Source organism: Etheostoma spectabile, unplaced genomic scaffold (assembly GCF_008692095.1).
Source record: "Etheostoma spectabile isolate EspeVRDwgs_2016 unplaced genomic scaffold, UIUC_Espe_1.0 scaffold00008844, whole genome shotgun sequence".
Classification (NCBI taxonomy): Eukaryota; Metazoa; Chordata; class Actinopteri; order Perciformes; family Percidae; genus Etheostoma; species Etheostoma spectabile.
In genome coordinates this window covers 8960-32120 of record NW_022603631.1, presented here as the reverse complement: position 1 = coordinate 32120, position 23161 = coordinate 8960, and the positions used below count along the sequence as shown (strand labels likewise).

The 23161-nt window shown below is 42.4% G+C and overlaps 1 protein-coding gene across 1 annotated transcript; it reads left to right on the top strand.

The window, feature by feature from the left end:
- Nucleotides 1-1639: 1639 nt before the first annotated feature.
- On the top strand, nucleotides 1640-22702 carry LOC116678952 (uncharacterized). The gene is given in 27 exon segments (XM_032508687.1): nucleotides 1640-1818; nucleotides 1912-2022; nucleotides 2153-2269; nucleotides 3150-3228; nucleotides 3388-3616; nucleotides 3759-5559; nucleotides 5657-5830; nucleotides 6946-7110; nucleotides 7249-7268; nucleotides 7271-7294; nucleotides 8218-8755; nucleotides 10830-10913; nucleotides 11465-11806; nucleotides 12797-12913; nucleotides 13081-13159; nucleotides 13290-13515; nucleotides 13658-14740; nucleotides 14743-15448; nucleotides 15537-15710; nucleotides 15807-15998; nucleotides 16103-16154; nucleotides 16212-16276; nucleotides 17144-17163; nucleotides 18074-18127; nucleotides 18130-18196; nucleotides 18340-18386; nucleotides 21057-22702. Coding segments are annotated over 27 exon segments (7266 nt in total). The 5' UTR covers nucleotides 1640-1654; the 3' UTR covers nucleotides 21593-22702.
- The last annotated feature ends 459 nt before the right edge of the window (nucleotides 22703-23161 follow it).

Sequence of the window (23161 nt, the reverse complement as noted above, 5' to 3'; positions counted from 1 at the left end):
CATTCTGTGTTGAATGTTATTCTGAGATTAATACAAACTCATGAAAACATTCTACCTAAGACGAGAGAATAAATGTTGTTCCACCACTCCACTAATTAGTTCTCACAGTCTGATACTTTAACAATTTTACAAACTGCGGGTTTCTTGACTTGCTGAATTATCTTTGAAATTGACAAACATCATATGTGTAATTCATGGCTCACATCAAATGGGAAAACATTTCAAAACAATTATTGGTCTCTTTGCGTTCGCCACAGAACATATTTTATCTGAAATGAGGCCCCTAGATGGTCCAGTGGAAGCGGAGGGTCTTCTTCTCTCTTCAGAGCTCAACAGTGACCGACGGCCTGGTTCCAGAAGGGATGTTTTCCCCCCGTTCAATCATTTTATCATATAATATTATAACGGAGAGGACCCGAATAATGGGCAGATACAAAATGTACCCACTTTTTGAATGCCTCTTGTCCCCCCCATATCTCCATAAGGTATTTTATTAAAGGGTGGAGCATGGGCCAAGGAAGACCCCATTACATTTTGGAGAGAACAACAGGGAGGATACAAACATTCTGTCACTTTCGATAACAATGCGAGATGAGAGAGCATTTATGCTGAATTCATGTGGTGTCAGCGCATGTGTTCCCAACTTGAGGGGATGTCATGTGTCATGACTTCTCCTCAAGTGGGTTAACATTGTGAAATAGATTATGGCTTGGCAGAGGTCTGGGTTCTCCGAGTGTCCTTCTGCTTTAATCATGTGTTAGTGGGCGCGCCCCAGATGGATAGAGGGAACTGAGAATAAAACTCCTGATTTGATCACAGAAGGAAACGTGACACACGTGAAAGCAACGGAGAGACGTCTGTTAACTGTAAGTACTGCTTCTTACCTTTTCTGTTACATTACATGTCATGGTTGTTCTTTAACTAATGTAGTTAGTTGTAGTGGGGCATCATTTCACTAAGCCTTAATATAATAAAGTTCAGTCATACGGGGGTTAAAGAACAGAGATAACTGCAGACGGCGTCCAGCAATGTTGATTAAAAAGTTAAATAATCAAACTGTCAGTTTCATAAATCAATGTTTCTTGTTTATTTAAAATAAGAACACATATCCATTCCAGTCTTTATATATATTATAATTTCTAAGTCATTCTCAGTGGTGTGCTGCTGTGAGGCCATTAGACATTAGACCAGTGGTTCCTAAAGTGGGGTCCGGGGTCTTTGAGGGGGTTTTGGGGGTACCCAGCAAAAAGGGGATTCATTTATTTTCACCTCAACTCTATCCATAAGTAAGACAATGACCGAATGTATGAGCATTTGCTTATGCTCATACATTCGGTCATTGTGTTCTGTAATTAAACCTCTAAAAGCAAAAGTAGTATCAGTCAGTGGTCTAGTTGATGCCAGTTTAAGGGTCCCTTATGGGAAAAGGTTTTAGTAACCACAGCATCAGTCAACTGTCTGCGGTTAGTTCATGTATCTGTAATAACAGCAGGACAGTCGAGTGTGGTGTTTTCTAACTGCTTCGTTTGAGCAACAGTGCAACGAGCCAAAAGGATTCAACTGACACTGAGATGACTCAGAGAGAAGCAGCCAATCAGAGGACAGCTGCTGATATTTGGCTTTTTTTTTTCCAGAAGAAATGATGCGCTGAAAAATGAGTGATGTGCTGATGAATGATTGGACTGCTGCTCTCAGTGTTTCCTCTCCAGATGAAGGTGTGGACTCTGCTATGAGTCAGTGTGAGGACAGAGAGGAGGGAGTCCCTCCCCCTAAACCCCCTCTGTGGGGGGACCATGACAGCCAGACCAAAGCTCAGAGGTGAGAGGACCATCTCTAACTGTCCACCACTCAGATCACTCCACCATCATCATCATCATTCACACTCAAAGCTCTGTGTGTGTTGTGTTTCAGCCCAGAGAAGCAACACAGACTTGGACTAGATCTTGGACCTGGACCCAGCTGTGTGTCCTTCAAGAGTGATGACTCAAGGGACATTTTGATTGATTTTAAAAACACATTTGAGTGAGTACATAGTTGTAAGTTGTGTTCAGTAACACGTCTATTATGTCAGTAATTAAATGCATTTTTTAATTAGATATAAAATAGATAATTTCCATAAATATGTGAGCTTTAATGAGTTTCTTTCTATCAGGATCCATCAGAGACCAGACTGTCCTGAACCTGATCCCAGCTGTGTGTCCATGAAGAGTGACCGGTCTATGGGTCATCCTGTATTCTTCAAAGATGGACGTCACTCTGTTGATCAAAGGTGAGGATTTCAAACTGATAATCAGCAGGACTAGCAGGACTAGTAAAGGTGGACCACTACAGGGAGTCCTCTGATTCACTGTTAACATCCAAACATCACTTCATGGACCTTTACCTTGTGTTTGTCCCTGCGTGGACAGACATGATGGTCCTTATTTATCAACCTAACGTAGAAACCGGCGCCGATATGAGCGCAGAAATCCTCTCACGACAGGCTTCACGTGGGATTCATGAAATGTTTGTATCACACCAGTCAGAGCGTAAGAATGGTCGTACATTGATAAATGCAGCCGCTGGAAACAATTGAAATATAAATCACACGCCCCAATATATTCTCGGTTTTGAGGCCTCGTCCCTACTATTTACGACATACCCAGATGTAATCTGGCTAAGGACAACAGCTGTGAGGGAGCGCGCGTGTCCCCCCCCCCCCCCACCACCACCACGACCCTGTCTCCTGACAGCAGAAGGGCTGGAAAAACAAACCAAAATATGTTGGTCATTGGCAGAAAGAAATTGTTCACTTATGGCCATTAACAAGACTTTAAAACACAAACGAAAGCCATGAAGGATAAAAAAAAGAAAAGTGCATCGGCATGTTTCCTGTATTGTATATCATTGCCAAACATAACACTAGGCCATACCTTTTTAAAAGGGAGGAGTAGTATCCTGTCTCCTTGGTATAGCCCACAGTTGGGGCTGTGCTGGACACTTTTCTCTGGGTATCGGGTCAGCGGCTCCCTCACTACATCTATGGCGCCCTGTTTGCCTGCGCGATGTTGTGCAGAACCCTACAGGCTAAAACAATGTTCCAGAGTTTTTCTGGCATGTATAGTAGAGTGAGGGCCAAAGTGAGCCAATCCTTCCTGATTTCTCCACAGAGTGGACCAGGAGAGCTCAGAGGGTCCCAGTGATCAGTCTGCCCAGCAGCATCAAACCCACCTGGACTCCATCTTTATGGTCTGTACATGTACATCAACTACTTTTACAACTATTCTGTTCATAATCATCTCCATGCTGCACTTTTTAGACCAGATTGTCAGTCTGTCCAACATGAATCTGATGTTTGCTTCCATGATTTCACTTTGATTTGGTCATTCATATAATCTTCTGTTCCAGCTGCTGGAGGAGGACATTGTCACTTTTGTGAAAAACGAGCTAAAGAAGATCCAGAAGGTTCTGAGTCCAGATTACCCAGAATGCTTAGGGAGTCAGAGGGAGGATAAGGAGGTGTTGGATGGTGAGGATGAAGAGCAGAGGAGGAGCAGCAGAGAGGCATTTCTGAAGATCACACAGTACTTCCTGAGGAGAATGAAGCAGGAGGAGCTGGCTGACCGTCTGCAGAGCAGTAAGAGGATTTCTCTAAAGAGTTAACATGCTGGAGAAATGGGACGATTACTAATGTCTCCAGAGATGGACCAACATATATTCATGTAATTGTTGTGTGAGGAAATGTTCTTGATGATTTTCTTTATTGTGTGTTCATTCAGGAAGTTATTGTGGAGTTTGTAAGCGTAAACTCAAATCTAAGCTGCAGAAGACGTTCCAGTGTATGTTTGAGGGGATTGCTAAAGCAGGAAACCCAACCATTCTGAGTCAGATGTTCACAGAGATCTACATCTTAGAGGGAGGGGCTGCAAAGGTCAATGACAAACATGAGGTCAGACAGATTGAAACAGCATCCAGAAAACCAAACAGACCAGAAACAATAATCAGACGAGAAGACATCTTTAAAACCCCACCTGGAAGAGATGAACCAATCAGAACCGTGATGACAAAGGGAATGGCTGGCATCGGAAAAACAGTCTTAACCCAGAAGTTCACTCTGGACTGGGCTGAAGACAAAGCCAACCAGGACATCCAGTTCATATTCCCATTCACCTTCAGAGAGCTGAATGTGCTGAAAGAGAGAAAGTTCAGCTTGGTGGAACTTGTTGATTGCTTCTTTAGTGAAACCAAAGAAGCAGGAATCTGCCGGTTTGAAGAAGTCGTGTTCATCTTTGACGGTCTGGATGAGTGTCGACTTCCTCTGGACTTCTTCAACACTGAGATCCTGACTGATATTACAGAGTCCACCTCAGTGGATGTGCTGCTGACAAACCTCATCAGGGGGAAACTGCTTCCCTCTGCTCGCCTCTGGATAACCACACGACCTGCAGCAGCCAATCAGATCCCCCCCGAGTGTGTTGACATGGTGACAGAGGTCAGAGGGTTCACTGACGCCCAGAAGGAGGAGTACTTCAGGAAAAGATTTAGAGATGAGGAGCAGGCCAGCAGAATCATCTCCCACATCAAGACATCACAAAGCCTCCACATCATGTGCCACATCCCAGTCTTCTGCTGGATCAATGCTACAGTTCTGGAGGACGTGTTGAAGACCAAAGAGGAAGGAAAGCTACCCAAGACCCTGACTGAGATGTACATCCATTTCCTGGTGGTTCAGTCCAAAGTGAAGAACATAAAGTATGATGGAGGAGCTGAGAAAGATCCACACTGGAGTCCAGAGAGCAGGAAGATGATTGAGTCTCTTGGAAAACTGGCTTTTGAGCAGCTGCAGAAAGGCAACCTGATCTTCTATGAATCAGACCTGACAGAGTGTGGCATCGATATCAGAGCAGCCTCAGTGTACTCAGGAGTGTTCACACAGATCTTTAAAGAGGAGAGAGGACTGTACCAGGACAAGGTGTTCTGCTTCATCCATCTGAGTGTTCAGGAATTTCTGGCTGCTCTTCATGTCCATCTGACCTTCACCAACTCTGGAGTTAACCTGCTGGCAGAAGAACAAACTACATCCTGGCGGTCTAAAATCTTTAGAGACAAATCAACAGGTTTCTACCAGAGTGCTGTGGACAAGGCCTTACAGAGTCCAAATGGACACCTGGACTTGTTCCTCCGCTTCCTCCTGGGTCTTTCACTGCAGACCAATCAGAGTCTCCTACGAGGTCTGCCAACACAGACAGGAAGTGGCTCACTGAGCAATCAGAAAACAATCGAGTACATCAAGAAGAAGATCAGTGAGAATCTGTCTGCAGAGAGAAGCATCAATCTGTTCCACTGCCTGAATGAACTGAATGATGGTTCTCTAGTGGAGCAGATCCAACAGTCCCTGAGTTCAGGAAGTCTCTCCACAGATAAACTGTCTCCTGCTCAGTGGTCAGCTCTGGTCTTCATCTTACTGACATCAGAAAATGATCTGGACGTGTTTGACCTGAAGAAATACTCTGCTTCACACTATGAAGAGGAGGCTCTTCTGAGGCTGCTGCCAGTGGTCAAAGCCTCCAACAAAGCTCTGTATGTGCACACAACTATCCATATTAAATACAATTTTATATTTATTAAGACTAAAACATTGTAATTGTTTTCTTATATATTGCTAACTCCTCTTCAGGCTGAGTGGCTGTAACCTGACAGAGAGAAGCTGTGTAGCTCTGTCCTCAGTTCTCAGCTCCCAGTCCTCTAGTCTGAGAGAGCTGGACCTGAGTAACAACAACCTGCAGGATTCAGGAGTGAAGCAGCTGTCGGCAGGACTGAAGAGTCCTCACTGCAGACTGGAAACTCTCAGGTTAGTGTACAAATGTTTTGTTGTTTTAAAATGATGACACTCTGAACTCTTATTTAGTTTGTATACTCATTATTAATGGACTTTTTAATTTAATCTTTTTAGGCTCTAACCTTAGGAGCTTGTCAACAGTGTACAGGTTTACTATGACAAGCCGTCTAAATGTTTAATAGCTAGACTACATATTTATTGCACATATCCATAGCCAAAGAAAACATTTCAGATATCCACAACATCAGTCTTCCTTAGCACATTTTTCAGATAGAGATGCAAACCTGGGGCCATCATACTGGACACTATCCATCCCAGGTTGCCTCTTGATATCAAGTTTATGAACATCATAAAAATAAACTGACAAGGCTAAACTGTCCACTGAGAACATGTTTAACTTTTAACACAAAGTTAAGTATGTGAAAACTATGATTGTTCAAGAAACCTGAATTCTTGCACACAAAACACTCAACAAAGGCAGAAAGAGAAGCTCCCATGACTCCTTCAGCATCTGTCCCAAGGTTTAAAACCGATGCATTAAACTGTACAGATTAACAACTAAAACTGTGTTTAAACACAGTGTTTTTGTCTGTATAATAAAGTTGCACGTACTGTATGGCTGATGTCTCCCAAATGTCTGAAGTCTGTGTGGTGTTCAGACACCAGTTTATGTGTGGGAAATGGTGTTTGTATGTTTCTGGATTCATGTATTATTTACACATCTGGCCTTTTGTCCACTGTTCCAAATCCAGGACTCAGTCTGCATTATTCCTCCTGATTTCAAATTCTTAAAGTTAGCTGAAGTCTTTCCAGCATATGACTAGTGATACGCAATAGTTAGAGCATGCTTTCCTCTTTTAAAATAAGAACCACCACCCCGAACCTCTGGTATGTAGAGTGAACCTCATCTGCCAGGCGTCTTGCCACAGGCTGCTTTTTACCTGAGTTCTCCAACCCTTCTTACTTCACAGAGGGCATGTCGTTAACGTTTAGGACTTCCTCAAAGTGTTGGAAACCACAGGAACATCTGCTCTAAACAGCTGACATAAGATAAAATAAGTGTGTGTGTGTGTGTGTGTGTGTGTGTGTGTGTGTGTGTGTGTGTGTGTGCGTGTCCGTGCGTGTAGTCTGTCAGGATGTCTGATCTCAGAGGAAGGCTCTGCTTATCTGGCCTCAGCTCTGAGGTCCAACCTAAGAGAACTGGACCTGAGCTATAATCATCCAGGAGACTCAGGAGTGAAGCTGCTGTCAGCTGGACTTAAGGATCCAAACTGGAGACTGGACACTCTCAGGTATACAGATGGACAGATGGACAGACAACAGCAGCTCTCCCACTGTGTCTCTGTCACTAACTGATGAACTCTGGTTCATGATTAATGGAGGATCTGAGTGAAGGAGTATGAAGTTGATTCAGACTTTTCTTCCTTCAGGATGGACCATGGTGGACCGCAGGGTTGAGACCTGGACTGAGGAAGTGTGAGTGTGTTTAAAGTTTGATTCATGAGAACTCAGCTGTATATAACACTAGATTTTTACATTTTCGTGACTAAAGTACGATGATAAATTTATCCAAAGTTCCAGTCAGGATTGGTTTTCCTGTCAGTGCAGCTGGAAAGATGTTAGAACTCAATCAGTCAATTTAAAATCAATAAATGCGGGTGCCTGGGTAGCACACCTGGTAGTGCATGTGCCCGTATAAAGAGATTCAGATCTTGCCACAGCGGCCACAGGTTCTGTTCCCACCTACGGCCCTTTGCTGCATGTCATTCTCCTTCTCACTCCCCTTTCATGACTAAGCTGTCTTATCGAATAAAGGCCTGACATGCCGAAAAAATAATCGTAAAAAATATATGTATATTGTATATCAACAAACAAAAACGCAGCAAACTGAATAAAGTGATCCAACAGAAATGATAAATATATTTCATTCACAGTCTAGCCAACAGAAAGCTAAATTTGTTTCTTTTGACTAAACTAAAACTTAGATTTTCACTAAACTGGAGGAAGGTTATTGAACTGTATTTGCTGATTCTTGGTACGAACATTAGCTTTGGTATATTGGTGAGAATACATTTGACAGGACCCCAGTGTCAGTTTACTGCTCTTTGTGTTAGGTTGAAGGCAAGGCAATATACACGGTACTAATTCACTTCAAACTAACTCTACAAATCTGAGGCTCTGCAAATGGGAGCACAAAGTTAGTGCATATAAAATACAAACCAACAATAAGTATACTTCACATTCTTAGGATACAATAATGCATATTCATAACTAGACATTAACTAAGTTATTGAATTTACTTTAATGTCAAACTAAAGTGCTCTAAAGTGTCAGTAAAGTTGTTAATAAATCATCAGATGATAACCTGCAGCTGTATTGTGTCTTGTTCTCTCCTTTAGATGTCTGTGAACTGAAACTGGACACAAACACAGTAAACAGAGGACTCAAACTGTCTGACAACAACAGTACAGTGACATATGTGTTAGAGGATCAGCCATATCCTGATCATCCAGAGAGGTTTGACTTCTGGCCTCAGCTGCTGTGTAGAGATGGTCTGACTGGTCGCTGTTACTGGGAGGTCGAGAGGAGAGGAGAGGTTCTTATATCGGTGAGTTACAGAGGAATCAGAAGGAAAGGATACAGTACTGACTGTGTGTTTGGAGGGAGTGATCAGTCCTGGAGTCTGAGCTGCTATGATGAAGGTTACTCTGTCTGGCACAATGACAAAGAAACAGCCGTCCCGTCCTCCTCTGTCTCTAACAGAGTAGCAGTGTATGTGGACTGTCCTGCTGGCTCTCTGTCCTTCTACACAGTCTCCTCTGACTCACTGATCCACCTCCACACCTTCAACACCACATTCACTCAGCCTCTCTATCCTGGGTTTAGGGTCTGGTCAGCTGGTTCCTCAGTGTCTCTGTGTCCTCTGCAGGACTGAGAGTCTCTCCTGTGGACAGAAACCCTGACTGAAGATCAGCTGCTGAAATCAAAGTTCAGTCTGTTCACCATCACACACACTCCAGACCAAACATGAAGAATTTGTTCCAACAAATCACACGTCAATTTAAACATTCGAGTCCTTCTGTCTCTACGCTTGTTTTCACACCGAATCCGAAACTTCCACTTGTTTTGTCTTCCATAACTGTTTAACTTAAGTAAAAACAAGCCAACCGATAAAATGACTTTTGTTAAATGCAATCAACAGATTCTCTCAGACGTCAATCTCTGTTCATACTGTCACACAGATCATGTGTTTCCAGGTGTGCGTGTGTGTGTGTGTGTGAGAGAGAGAGAGACATCTGAAGGACCAAATTGGAGGAGCTGAAGCAGAACACAACATCTGAATGTTCAACAGTCTGAGCAATGTCACAGATTAATGGAGCTCTGAGTATCTGTTCCTTTGGAGGACGCTGATGCTAATTAGTCTCTGTCAACACTGATTACATCTTATATATATTCTTTAACTGTCTGTGGCTCAGACGCCTCCCACTGTGACGTGACAGCAAGCTACCATGACATATGGCCTCATTCTTAATAATTTACGTGTTGAGACTAGAGATTTGCAGTGATGGAAAATCTCAGACTTCATTCCACATGTAACCAAAACTGTGTATGTTAATGGAACATTTAACAACTCCTTTATTTTGTGGAATGGCCACCACATTCTGTAAATACCTGGAAATTCATAGCCTGGCATAACAATATTTAAAAAATCCCCGGATTACATGTTGATCACTAAATAACAATGTTGCCTATGCGTAGCACACAGATGTCGCTACGCGTTTTTGGATTACTGACAACGAGTCTTAATTTAAATATATTTATTACAAAAAGACTAAAAAGTGTAAATTACATATCGAGCACTTGTGAACTACAAAAAAGTCCAACCTACCAAAAAAAAAGCTGCCAGTTGTGATGTTTGGCTTCAGACCTTCTGTCTGCAGTCTGGAAGCAACACCATCAGCTGAGTCTGATCGCCCTTCATGTTGAATATACTTTGTGTACAGTATATAGCAATGTTTGAATGAATGTTAAATGAAGATACACATATCATTAATGTATTTTTAGAGCTTGTATACCTAACGAGTGATAATTAAAACTGGTAGCATCTGAATATAATTATTCAGTTAGAAGCTTCCTGTGTCCAGGTCATATATTTGATGGAAAAATAGACATTAAAAAACAGTTTCTATTATATACACACCTAAAAACTTAAAGACACAGACAAAGCAGTTAATTGAATGCTTTTATTTCTTTAATGCCAATCTCTAATATAGTAAATAATCTATTCAACGTCTCTCTTTGGCTTCTGTCTCCCTGCTCTCTTTTGGTTTATTTCTCCTCACCCTCATCTCTCCCTTCTGGTGATGCTAGTGCAGCGCCTGGCCCTGGTTTGACCTCTTGGATCGGGGCAGACTGCTGCAGACTCCCCTAATGCCCCATCCATGTTGACAAACCAGGGGCAACTTGCTGCCGTGGCTTCCATCCTCAGTGAATGCCCCCGTTTGTTCCTTGATCCCTGTGGAAAGACAGCCGACACAGCAAAAAGATGTTTACCGTTATGAATGCTATAACATGACGTTATACTTTTAAGTGGGAATCTACTCACACATTTTAGCTTTCATTTAACATTGCTAGTAAAGTAAACAAGGTGCAGATTTACCTCCCATCCTCAGCTACAGCTGATAAACACATCCATCCAAGTTCATTGGTCAATAACATGAACATTAATTGAGACATCGACATGCTCTAAACAACTTTTAAGAATCTTGATCCGTTGATGATTCATTGAAAGTTTGGTGTCAGTCAGCCACGGTGTAAAACACCTTAATGGTCCTTGAGGCTTTTTTGTTGTAGAGCACACGGGGATTTGAGCCGGCGCAGCAGACAACAAGTAGTAATAATAACTAAAACAGACAAACACATTAAGTTTCATTTGCCACATATTTCACCCATAGATTTGGGCGTTGTCAATGACGTCATCGGTCTGAAAACGAAACTAAGATCACCGGAGGTCTGTCCGGACCGCTACACGCACTCCCCGACGCCTCGGTACTTCACGTAAGATCTCCGGAGAGTCTCCGACTGGGAACCAGCTGTAAGTTAGTTTTCTGTCTCGTTTACACTTCACGGTTTGTTTGTGGCTGAGTATGACGGGATCTCTGAGAGGTCCGGAGCAGGGCTCAGGTTACTGCGTTTGGGGGGAAACTCAACATAAATCAACATGCTGTCGAATTATTGATGATTGGGATCGATCATTCAGTCTCTGTGAGAAACAATGGATCACTGAGGACTTTGTTATTCTACTTAAAGTGACAACTTTCTAATTTCCGGGTATTAAACCTTTGTGCCCTGCAGCGTAAAGACAAACAAAAAACACGCGGACATTTCCGGTGAATCCCTTCAAAATAATGAATGATGAAATTAACACAACCGTAGGAAAGAGTCAATGTGTCAGAATCTCTCAAAGTTTAAACTTTTCCCTCAGAGACATGAAACTTTATCAAAATTCACTCTCGGCAACAAGATCTCTTTAGAAGGACTTCACCGTTTTACAACATTTATGATAAGATTTATTTTTTCAGTAGAAATGATGCGCTAATGAATGAGTGATGATGTGCTGATGAATGACTGGACTGCTGCTCTCAGTGTTTCCTCTCCAGATGAAGGTGTGGACTCTGCTATGAGTCAGTGTGAGGACAGAGAGGAGGGGGTCCCTCCCTCTAAACCCCCTCTGTGGGGGGACCATGACAGCCAGACCAAAGCTCAGAGGTGAGAGGACCATCTCTAACTGTCCACCACTCAGATCACTCCACCATCATCATCATCACTCACACTCAGAGCTCTGTGTGTGTTGTGTTTCAGCCCAGAAGAGCAGCACACACCTGGACTAGATCCTGGACCTGGACCCAGCTGTGTGTCCATGAAGAGTGACCAGTCTATGGGTCATCCTGTATTCTTCAAAGATGGACGCCACTCTGATGATCAAAGGTGAGGATTTTTTTAATTTGTTTTTTACATATTTGTTTGAGCACAACTGGAGGGAGCCTGAGAACTTTTCTTATTTTATTGCTTCACTGTCATCGTAATGTTAGTAATTACTTATTATTGACAGGACAAGGGATGATGGTTTTAATTTTAATCAACTAGACAAAAAGTACTGTGGTGGAAGTTTCTCATACAGCGAGGGAGAGGAATTTGGCTGGAAGTGAGACTCTGTTGAAACAGAATAGTGACAGGCTGCAAACTGAATCAAAGTTTAGTCTCCGGTGAAAATTCAATTGTTTTCTGCAGAGAACAATCAAAAATGACAAGAACAGCTCTCACAATGCACAAAGTTACAGAGTGACAACAGTTCTGTGTGAATACAATCAGTTATACACTACTTTATATCCAGTGCACCCAGAGGAAAGAAAAAACACTTGCATGGAAAACAGTTTAATCTTAACATAACAATTAGTGGACCTCAGGAAGACAGTTGGAGCTCTTACATATTTCTGAATCTGCCCTCCATATGTCAAGTTTCTTGACCGGTCATGCTATCTTAGCTGAAAAAGAACATCTCGTCTCCTTGGATAGGCAATGGTCTCGACCTGGGACCTGCTATGATAAACACGGCTTTAGACCACTGTTTCTGTTAGACTTTATGCCATTTTGTCCTTTTGTGGGAAAATGCAAAGTCATAACAAATTCAGTTGTCTCCTACAAGGAGAAGACACTGAGGAAAGATACAGAAGTCATATACTCTGAGAGGCATTGGAGATCTTATTATGAATAATTAATATGAAAATCATTGGTTAAATGTAATTTTCCATTACAGTACATAGTTGTAAATTGTGTTCAGTAACACGTCCGTAATGTCAGTTATTGAATAGAGTTTTTGTATTGTATTCGCACATTTTAAATTAGATATAAAAAGTATTTTGATTCTGAGACAATTTCCCCTAAATATGTGAGCTTTAATGAGTTTCTTTCTACCAGGATCCATCAGAGATCAGACTGTCCTGAACCTGGACCCAGCTGTGTGTCCATGAAGAGTGACCGGTCTATGGGTCATCCTGTATTCTTCAAAGATGGACGCCACTCTGTTGATCAAAGGTGAGGATTTCAAACTGATACCCAGCAGGACTAGTAAAGGTGGACCACTACAGGGAGTCGTCTGATTCACTGTTAACATCCAAACATCACTTCATGGACCTTTACCTTGTGTTTGTCTCTGTGTGGACAGACATGACGTGAGCTAATTCTTCCTGATTCCTCCACAGAGTGGACCAGGAGAGCTCAGAGGGTCCCAGTGATCCATCTGCCCAGCAGCATCAAACCCACCTGGACTCCATCTTTATGGTCTGTACATGGACAACAACTACTTTTACATCTATTCTGGTCATAATCATCTCCATGCTCCACAACCGAATCTGATGTTTGCTTCCATGATTTCAGTTTGATTTGTCATCAATATAATCTTCTGTTCCAGCTGCTGGAGGAGGACGTTGTCACTTTTGTGAAAAATGAGCTAAAGAAGATCCAGAAGGTTCTGAGTCCAGATTACCCAGAATGCTTAGAAAGTCAGAGGGAGGATGAGGAGGTATTGGACGGTGAGGATGAAGAGCAGAGGAGCAGCAGAGAGGCATTTCTGAAGATCACACTGCACTTCCTGAGGAGAAGGAAGCAGGAGGAGCTGGCTGACCGTCTGCAGAGCAGTAAGAGGATTTCTCTAAAGAGTTAACATCCTGGAGAAATGGGACGATTACTAATGTCTCCAGAGATGGACCAACATATATTCATATAGTTTTTGTGTGAGGAAATGTTCTTGATGATCTTCTTTATTGTGTGTTCATTTAGGAAGTTATTGTGGAATTTGTAAGCGTAAACTCAAATCTAACCAGCAGAAGACGTTCCAGTGTATGTTTGAGGGGATTGCTAAAGCAGGAAACCCAACCCTTCTGAGTCAGATGTTCACAGAGATCTACATCTTAGAGGGAGGGGCTGCAGAGGTCAATGAAGAACACGAGGTCAGACAGATTGAAACAGCATCCAGGAAACCAAACAGACCAGAAACAATAATAAGACGAGATGACATCTTTAAAACTCCACCTGGAAGAGATGAACCAATCAGAACCGTGATGACAACGGGAGTGGCTGGCATCGGGAAAACAGTCTTAACACAGAAGTTCACTCTGGACTGGGCTGAAGGCAAAGCCAACCAGGACATCCAGTTCACATTCCCATTCACCTTCAGAGAGCTGAATGTGCTGAAAGAGAGAAAGTTCAGCTTGGTGGAACTTGTTGATTACTTCTTTAGTGAAACCAAAAAAGCAGGAATCTGCCGGTTTGAAGAGGTCGTGTTCATCTTTGACGGTCTGGATGAGTGTCGACTTCCTCTTGACTTCTTCAACACTGAGATCCTGACTGATGTTACAGAGTCCACCTCAGTGGATGTGCTGCTGACAAACCTCATCAGGGGGAAACTGCTTCCCTCTGCTCGCCTCTGGATAACCACACGACCTGCAGCAGCCAATCAGATCCCTGCTGAGTGTGTTGACATGGTGACAGAGGTCAGAGGGTTCACTGACCCCCAGAAGGAGGAGTACTTCAGGAAAAGATTTAGAGATGAGGAGCAGGCCAAGAGAATCATCTCCCACATCAAGAGATCACGAAGTCTCCACATCATGTGCCACATCCCAGTCTTCTGCTGGATCAATGCTACGGTTCTGGAGGACGTGTTGAAGACCAGAGAGGAAGGAGAGCTGCCCAAGACCCTGACTGAGATGTACATCCACTTCCTGGTGGTTCAGTCCAAAGTGAAGAACTCAAAGTATGATGGACAAGCTGAGACGGATCCACACTGGAGTCCAGAGAGCAGGAAGATGATCGAGTCTCTGGGAAAACTGGCTTTTGAGCAGCTGCAGAAAGGCAACCTGATCTTCTTGAATCAGACCTGACAGAGTGTGGCATCGATATCAGAGCAGCCTCAGTGGTCTCAGGAGTGTTCACACAGATCTTTAAAGAGGAGAGAGGACTGTACCAGGACAAGGTGTTCTGCTTCGTCCATCTGAGTGTTCAGGAGTTTCTGGCTGCTCTTCATGTCCATCTGACCTTCACCAACTCTGGAGTCAACCTACTGGCAGAAGAACAAACAACATCCCAGCTGTTTGAAGTCTTAAGTGACAAAACAACACAGTTCTACCAGAGTGCTGTGGACAAGGCCTTACAGAGTCCAAATGGACACCTGGACTTGTTCCTCCGCTTCCTCCTGGGTCTTTCCCTGCAGACCAATCAGAGTCTCCTACAAGGACTAATGACACAGACAGGGAGTGGCTCACTGACCAATCAGACAACAGTCGAGTACATCAAGAAGAAGATCGGTGAGAATCTGTCTGCAGAGAGAAGCATCAATCTGTTCCACTGTCTGAATGAACTGAATGATGGTTCTCTAGTGGAGCAGATCCAACAGGCCCTGAGTTCAGGAAGTCTTTCTGGAGATAAACTGTCTCCTGCTCAGTGGTCAGCTCTGGTCTTCATCTTACTGACATCAGGAGAAGATCTGGACGTGTTTGACCTGAAGAAATACTCTGCTTCAGAGGAGGCTCTTCTGAGGCTGCTGCCTGTGGTCAAAGCCTCCACAAAAGCTCTGTACGTGAACGCAACTATCCATATTAAATAGTTTATACTCATTCAGAATGAAACATTGTAATTGTTTTCTTATGTTTTTCATCTTCAGACTGAGTGGCTGTAACCTGTCAGAGAGAAGCTGTGAAGCTCTGTCCTCAGTTCTCAGCTCCCAGTCCTCTAGTCTGAGAGAGCTGGACCTGAGTAACAACAACCTGCAGGATTCAGGAGGGAAGCAGCTGTCGGCTGGACTGAAGAGTCCTCACTGCAGACTGGAAACTCTCAGGTTATTCTACCTTTTTATTAAAAAAAGATTACTGCCTAAGCTCTTTTGTTCTTATTGTATCAATTATTAAATGGACTGTCTGGATATCCTCTTTAGGCTGAGTGGCTGTAACCTGTCAGATAGAAACTGTGAAGCTCTGTCCTCATTCCTCATCTCCCAGTCCTCTAGTCTGAGAGAGCTGGACCTGAGTAACAACAACCTGCAGGTGTTTGACCTGAAGAAATACTCTGCTTCAGAGGAGGCTCTTCTGAGGCTGCTGCAGGTGGTCAAATCCTCCAACAAAGCTCTGTACGTGCACACACTATCTATCCAACTATCCAGATTAAATGGAGTTTATCTTGATTCAGAGAAAATAACTTTTGTTTCTAATTGTTTTACTGATTCCTCTTCAGACTGAGTGGCTGTAACCTGTCAGAGAGAAGCTGTGAAGCTCTGTCCTCAGTTCTCAGCTCCCAGTCCTCTAGTCTGAGAGAGCTGGACCTGAGTAACAACAACCTGCAGGATTCAGGAGTGGATCAGCTGTCGGCTGGACTGAAGAGTCCCCACTGCAGACTGGAAACTCTCGGGTGAGTGTTAAATCATTTTAAAACCTTCAAAGCAATTATTTTCTTTATATATTAGTTATTAATTGGACTGACTACATGCCAACCAATCAGAGAGAAGCTGTGCAGCTCTGTCAACAGTTCTCAGCTCCCAGTCCTCTTGTGACTTAAGAGCGTGTTTACAGTGTTGTGTCTTGGTTCACAGTATTTTGCAAGACATCTTTGGTTCAATCAAAACAGAATCAGCAGTGCTCCATATTGTTTATTTATTGTCTTAATAGACACACTAACTGAATGACTAGATGAACAAACCTTTCATACACCCCCAGGTAATCAGTTCATTGAGAACGGATGTGTCGGTGGCATGACGTCACTGTGGAGGTGCGATGGTTTCACGCACCTACAGTGCCTATAGAAAATCATCATACCCCTTTGAAATAGTCACTTTTTTGTCTTACAGACAAAAATCAAAACCAATTAAAATAAAGGTTCCAGCTTTATTTACACATTCTGCATAACAACATTCATGTAACATAAAAAGGAAATAGTTCTAAAAACATAATAAGAAAATAAAACTAGAATAACAGAGTTGGAAAAGTCCCATGATTTAATACTTGTTAGAGCCTCATTTTGCTTTAATTACCTCCATCAGTCTGTTTGGACAGATCTCTATTTGCCTTGTGCACCTAGATTTGAAAATATTTCCCTATTCTTCCTTGCAGAATTGTTTAAATATAGTCAAATTTTGTGGTGAGCGGCAATTGACGGCTGTCTTCAAGTCCATCCACAGATTTTCAATTGGATTTAGGTCAGGACTCTGACTTGGCCACTCAAGGACGTTCCTCTTCTTTTCCTTAAGCACCTGCATAGTTTTTTTGGCGGTGTGCTTAGGGTCGTTGTCGTGCTGGAAGGTGAACCACCAGCCCATGTTCAGCTGTCTAGCAGAGGGCAGCAGGTTTTCCTTAAGAATTTCAGTCTACTTTGCAGCATCCATTTTCCCTTCAGTCCTGACCAATTGCCCAGTATCTGCTGAAGATCCCCACAACATAATGTTGCCACCACCATGCTTCACAGTAGGTACGGTGTGTTTGGGTGGTGTGCTGTGTTTGGTTTTTGCCAAACATAACGCTTGCAGTTAAGACCAAGATTGAACTTTTTGGACTGATCTGACCATAAAAACTTTTGCCACATGTCATTAGAAACTTCTGTATGTTTCATTGCAAAGCGAAAACAAACCTGTGTTTGGCCCTTTTTCAGAAGAGGCTTCATTTGAATGATTGTTCACAATGTTTTAAAATGTTATTTTAACTTTGATGTTGAGCGTTTTAAAGTGTAAATACATCTGGAAATAAATAGATTTAATTTATTTAATTTCCAGTATGTAATGTGACAAAAAGTAAACATTTTTACACGGTATGATGATTTGCTATAGACACTGTAATAGTTGCAACATGGCACATAAACTGGTCTTGAATATATAGTTAGGTTCATATAGGTACACTGTACAATAACAGCATTTGTTATTTTGCCTCTGTACTTCAGGACACTAGATTTTAAATTAACTAATGACTTATGTTGCAAAAGTGCAGCTTCAATTGAGAGTTCAGCTCTGAAAAAGATCTGCCCAAACCAACACTACGCTCCATTAGTGGTGTTGGTAACAGTCATTGTGTGTGTGTGTGTGTGTGTGTGTGTGTGTGTGTGTGTGTGTGTGTGTGTGTGTGTGTGTGTGTGTGTGTGTGTGTGTGTGTGTGTGTGTGTGTGTGTGTAGTCTGTCAGGATGTCTGATCTCAGAGGAAGGCTCTGCTTATCTGGCCTCAGCTCTGAGCTCCAACCCCACCCATCTGAGAGAACTGGACCTGAGCTACAATCATCCAGGGATTCAGGAGTGAAGCTGCTCTCAGCTGGACTTAAGGATCCAAACTGGAGACTGGACACTCTCAGGTATGGATAGATGGACAGATGGACAGACAACAGCAGCTCTCCCACGGCTTCTCTGTCATTAACTGATGAACTCTGGTTCATGATTAATGGAGGATCTGAGTGAAGGAGTATGAAGTTGATTCTGACTTTGTTTCTTCCTGCAGGACAGACCATGGTGGCCCACAGTGGTTGAGACCTGGACTTAAGAAGTGTGAGTGTGTTTAAAGTTTTATGAGAAATTAGCTGCATGATACACTAGATTTTTGCATTTCTTGACTGAAGAACAAGAGCCGTCTCATTGCTGTGGTGTGGTCAAACTTGACTGGAAGGCATCATAACTGTTGTTTAGTGACAAGAAAAGGTTAAGTTGTTGAAAAACTGCTTTTTCTATGATTTTTACCCGGCAGGTAGAGATTACTCATTTTTCTCCCACGTCCGTTTGACCTATAGGCGCATAGACTACTTTATAGTAGCTTTCTCGCTAGCGTACGTTCTAGTGCTTACCAGAGGGGATGGGGTTAGTGCAGAGAAGCACAGAAGGGAGGGAGAGGGGATGGGATGAGTAGAAGGGAGGGGTGAGCCAGCCTCGGTTTGTTTGAAAAGACTTTGCACGTCAACAAGAAGTGCCGTCACCCAACACTGCTTAGAGCACCTTTTAAGAGGAGAAACAATCTCTTATGGTGCATTTAAAAATAAATGCTCAAGGCAGAAACTGACATTTCCATTTAAATTTTAAGTCTGGAAAGTCTGTGTAGTAACTCTTCTTCTCTATACTCGTCCAAAGAACGTGTACAACTTCAGACAGTTTGACTTTCTCTCTTCTTAACAAATTGAGATTCCTACTCAGATGTAGGAGTATATACTGTGAACGCGTGATAAAATTGGAAAATCATTGGCTAACCAGTTGCATAACTTAAGAGCCGAACAATTCATCCCGGTGATTTGAACTACAATGCGTGATAGTACCTCAGACCCTAAACATTTTAATAATATATTCAAAGCCTTTTGTCACATAAATCTCATTATTCATATTTGAGATCCTTCACACAAGGACACAACCAAAAACATAAATATATATAATATATCTTTTGAAAACTGGTTCAGTCCTCTCTTCAATTAACCAAGCATGCATCACTCTTATACTTAAAAAGGACACATACTCCTTGGACTGCACTTCTTATTGACACGTCTCTTTTTTTACACATGTTAAAATTCAGGCAAAGGTCCTGGCACTTAGATGGAGACTGTCCTCCACAAAATCATCTCCCCTGATCAAACTGGGGTCATTAAAAGTAGGCACTTGTTTTGAATATCCAGCATTATTGAATTTTTCAATTAATACCTGAAAGGGGTATATTTTATGCAACATTTACTAACGCATCCACGAGTCAATGTGTGCATGGCATGCACAAATACACAAAACACACACCCACATGAACACAGGAACTTGTCTTTGCATCCTGGGAAAAGACTGGACTCCTGTTCCATTTTGCCAAAACAAATATACAGTGAGAGCAAGCTAAAAGGCACTTTCAGTCATCCGCTCTGGGTCTGTGTGTCGGTCTGAGAACAACAGTGAGAAGGCATTTGATAGAGTGGAGTTATCTTTTTTTAGCTTTAGGAAAATTTGGTTTGGGTTCTGATTTTATTTCCTTGGTTAAACTGTTGTACTTACAGTATCCCTCTCAGCGTTGGTTCTAACAAACAATGAGCATTGTTTGCAATGAGCGACTATTTTTGAGTTACATCGGGGGACCCGGCAGAGGTGTCCAGTTAGTCACTCCCTGCGAATGTGGACCCGGTTTTGGAAAAACATTGGTTTTCAGGTTCCCTCTCACTATGGTCCAATCGTAGCTAACCCTCTCTTTGCCCCATCCACTTTTGCCTGGTCATTTCAGAATTGGCATGATAAGGTGTGTTGAAATAAATTTAAGAGGATCGGGGGTCGATCGGCACTCAGGAAATGATCACACTGGACTCAGGTTAGACTGGTACAATATATGGCGTTTATTGTCAATCTCAACCCACAATCCCTCACACTTGGTTACACATAATGAAACAGAAAACGAGGCTTACCGTCGCCAATAGGTGGAGAGCCAACACCCCGGTAGGTCCCCCGTGCAACCAGCTGGGCGTCTCATACACAACCCACAGCGGACTCTACCAGGGCGCGGAAGCCCCCACTCTTTATACCTTTACCAACGGCAGACCGCGTGCGAGCCTGACGGGCCAAGTCAGGCTCTCAGGCGCCCACCCCTCCCATACTAGAGCATTTGGCATCAGTAAGTCTCAACAAGCAAGTTTATCCAAAAATATCATATTTGGTTAGGTTACACAAGTGTTTCACAACTCCTTATATAATTTGGGTTACACAGGTGTTTCATATACAAGTGACCCAGATAAACACTTTGGTTATGTAAGACACAGGTGTTTCATATACAATTGACCCAGATAAACACTTTGGTTATGTAAGCACCTTCGGATTAACACACACACATACCTTATTTGTGAATTGATCAGAGCAACACCAAACAGTGATGATTTTACTATCACATAAGGGCATTAAATGTTTTTATATCCTCTTTATCGACAATTCTTATGCGTCTTTTCGCAACTGTCAGAAAAATATGGTTTGCCCAACTCCCATTTTTTCAAATACCTACAAGTCAGACATTTTGTGCAACATATTATACCTCAGATGTTTTTATAAACTGAATGAATTGTTATAACTGGATTGTTGAAGTTAGTTTGTTAACTATCATTCACAGCTGAATATGGAATGGAAGTTTAAATTATTTTCTTTCAGTAATTGTGAGTTAAGTTGTTAATAAATCATCAGATGATAACCTGCAGCTGTATTGTGTCTTGTTCTCTCCATCAGATGTCTGTCAACTGGAACTGGACACAGACACAGTACACAGACACCTCAAACTGTCTGACAACAACAGGACGGTGACACATGTGGAGGAGGATCAGTCGTATCCTGATCATCCAGAGAGGTTTGACTCCAATCCTCAGCTGCTGTGTAGAGATGGTCTGACTGGTCGCTGTTACTGGGAGGTGGAGACGAGAGGAGGGGTTTATATATCAGTGAGTTACAAAGGAATCTGCAGGAGAGGAACCAGTAATTACTGTGGGTTTGGATGGAATGATCAGTCCTGGAGTCTGAGGTGCTCTGATGATCGTTACTCTGTCTATCACAATAACATAAGAACAGACCTCCCATCCTCCCGTGTCTCTAACAGAGTAGCAGTGTATGTGGACGTTCCTGCTGGCTCTCTGTCCTTCTACACAGTCTCCTCTGACTCACTGATCCACCTCCACACCTTCAACACCACATTCACTCAGCCTCTCTATCCTGGGTTTAGGGTCTGGCCAGCTGGTTCCTCAGTGTCTCTGTGTCCTCTGCAGGACTGAGAGTCTCTCCTGTGGACAGAAACCCTGACTGAAGATCAGCTGCTGAAATCAAAGTTCAGTCTGTTCACCATCACACACTCTCCAGACCCAACATGAAGAATTCGGACAGTCAGGAGTCAATCAATAGATCTTTGGGTCAAACAGGTGAAAATGCTGTTGCAATAATCCAGGCGTGATGAGATGAAGGCGTGTAAAATGGTCTCGGTGTCTTTAAAAGTTAACATAGAATTTTAGCTATATTTCTAAGTTGATAAAAACATGATTGAACAAGCTTTGTGGTGTGCTGCTCGAAATTTAAATTACTATCAAACCAAACACCGAGGTTCTTTGCCACGGGCTTAATGTGATTTACTAGCAAACCAGCAGCTGGCAGTATTTGATTTGCCATCTGCTGAGACCCGATGACCAGGATTTCTGTTTTGTCTGCGTTCAGCTGGAGGAAATTATTTGACATCCATTTTTTAACTTCACAAAGGCAGTTGTTACGTGAACTCAGCATTCCAGGGTCTGTGGATCTGACGGGCAAGTATATTTGCGTGTCATCAGCATAAATATGAAAAGAAATGCCATGTTTATGGATAATATGTCCAAGGGGAAGCAGATACAAGGACAACAAAATGGGTCCTAAGACCGACCCCTGAGGCACACCATATTTAACTGGACAGAACGAGGAGACATAGTTGTTTACAGACATGCAAAACTTCCTTCTTGACAGGTAGGATGAAAACCATTCTAGGCAGCACCAGAGATTCCCCCCCCGCCCCCCCCTCCCCCGCCCCCCAGTCTGTGTCCAGGGGTACACAGATTGGACAAACACACACACACACACACACACACACACACACACACACAGAGGATTCATTCACCTTTAATCCCTGGAATTAGTTTAATGTGTTGATGATAATGTTTTATTTTGTCATTCAGAGACAGAGAAAAGACAAACCAGACGTAGAAGGAGACTTTGAGATGCTTTGATATTTGATTTAATATTAATATAAGAATTGATCTTTGATAGAGAACAGGTTCCAAACTACTTTCAAATTATGCTATTCAGATTTAGTTTATAAATGCAATTATTTAAGTTAAACAATTAAAATATCTATATTTAAATTCAGTTTCTAGTGATGAATATTAATACTATAATAATACAGAAAATAATCTGTGGTTTGATTACAAGTTTTGTCTGTTTCTGTTTCCATGAGCGGAATAAAAACAATGAAGTGAAATATTTCTGCCTATAAATCCCTGTGTTTAGTATTTTCCCACAGTACTTGAACGCAACAACCGACCGCGGTAAATCCTAGAAGTTGGCTTCCGATTCGGCATTTAAGGAGAAATTTAAGGGAAACTTGTAGACCACATCAGACCAGGTCCAGATCCAAATCCATTCTAGACTTGTCGAATCTGGACTTAATTACCCCGGGGAGGCTAAAGATGATTAAAAACACAGTTTCACATTGGTGAGAACTTTATTCTATTTGTGAAAATGCAGTAAAGGGAGATTTTACTGTTTTTTTTAAATATATGTAGACCGCATTGAACCAGGTCCAGATCCAAAACCACTATACC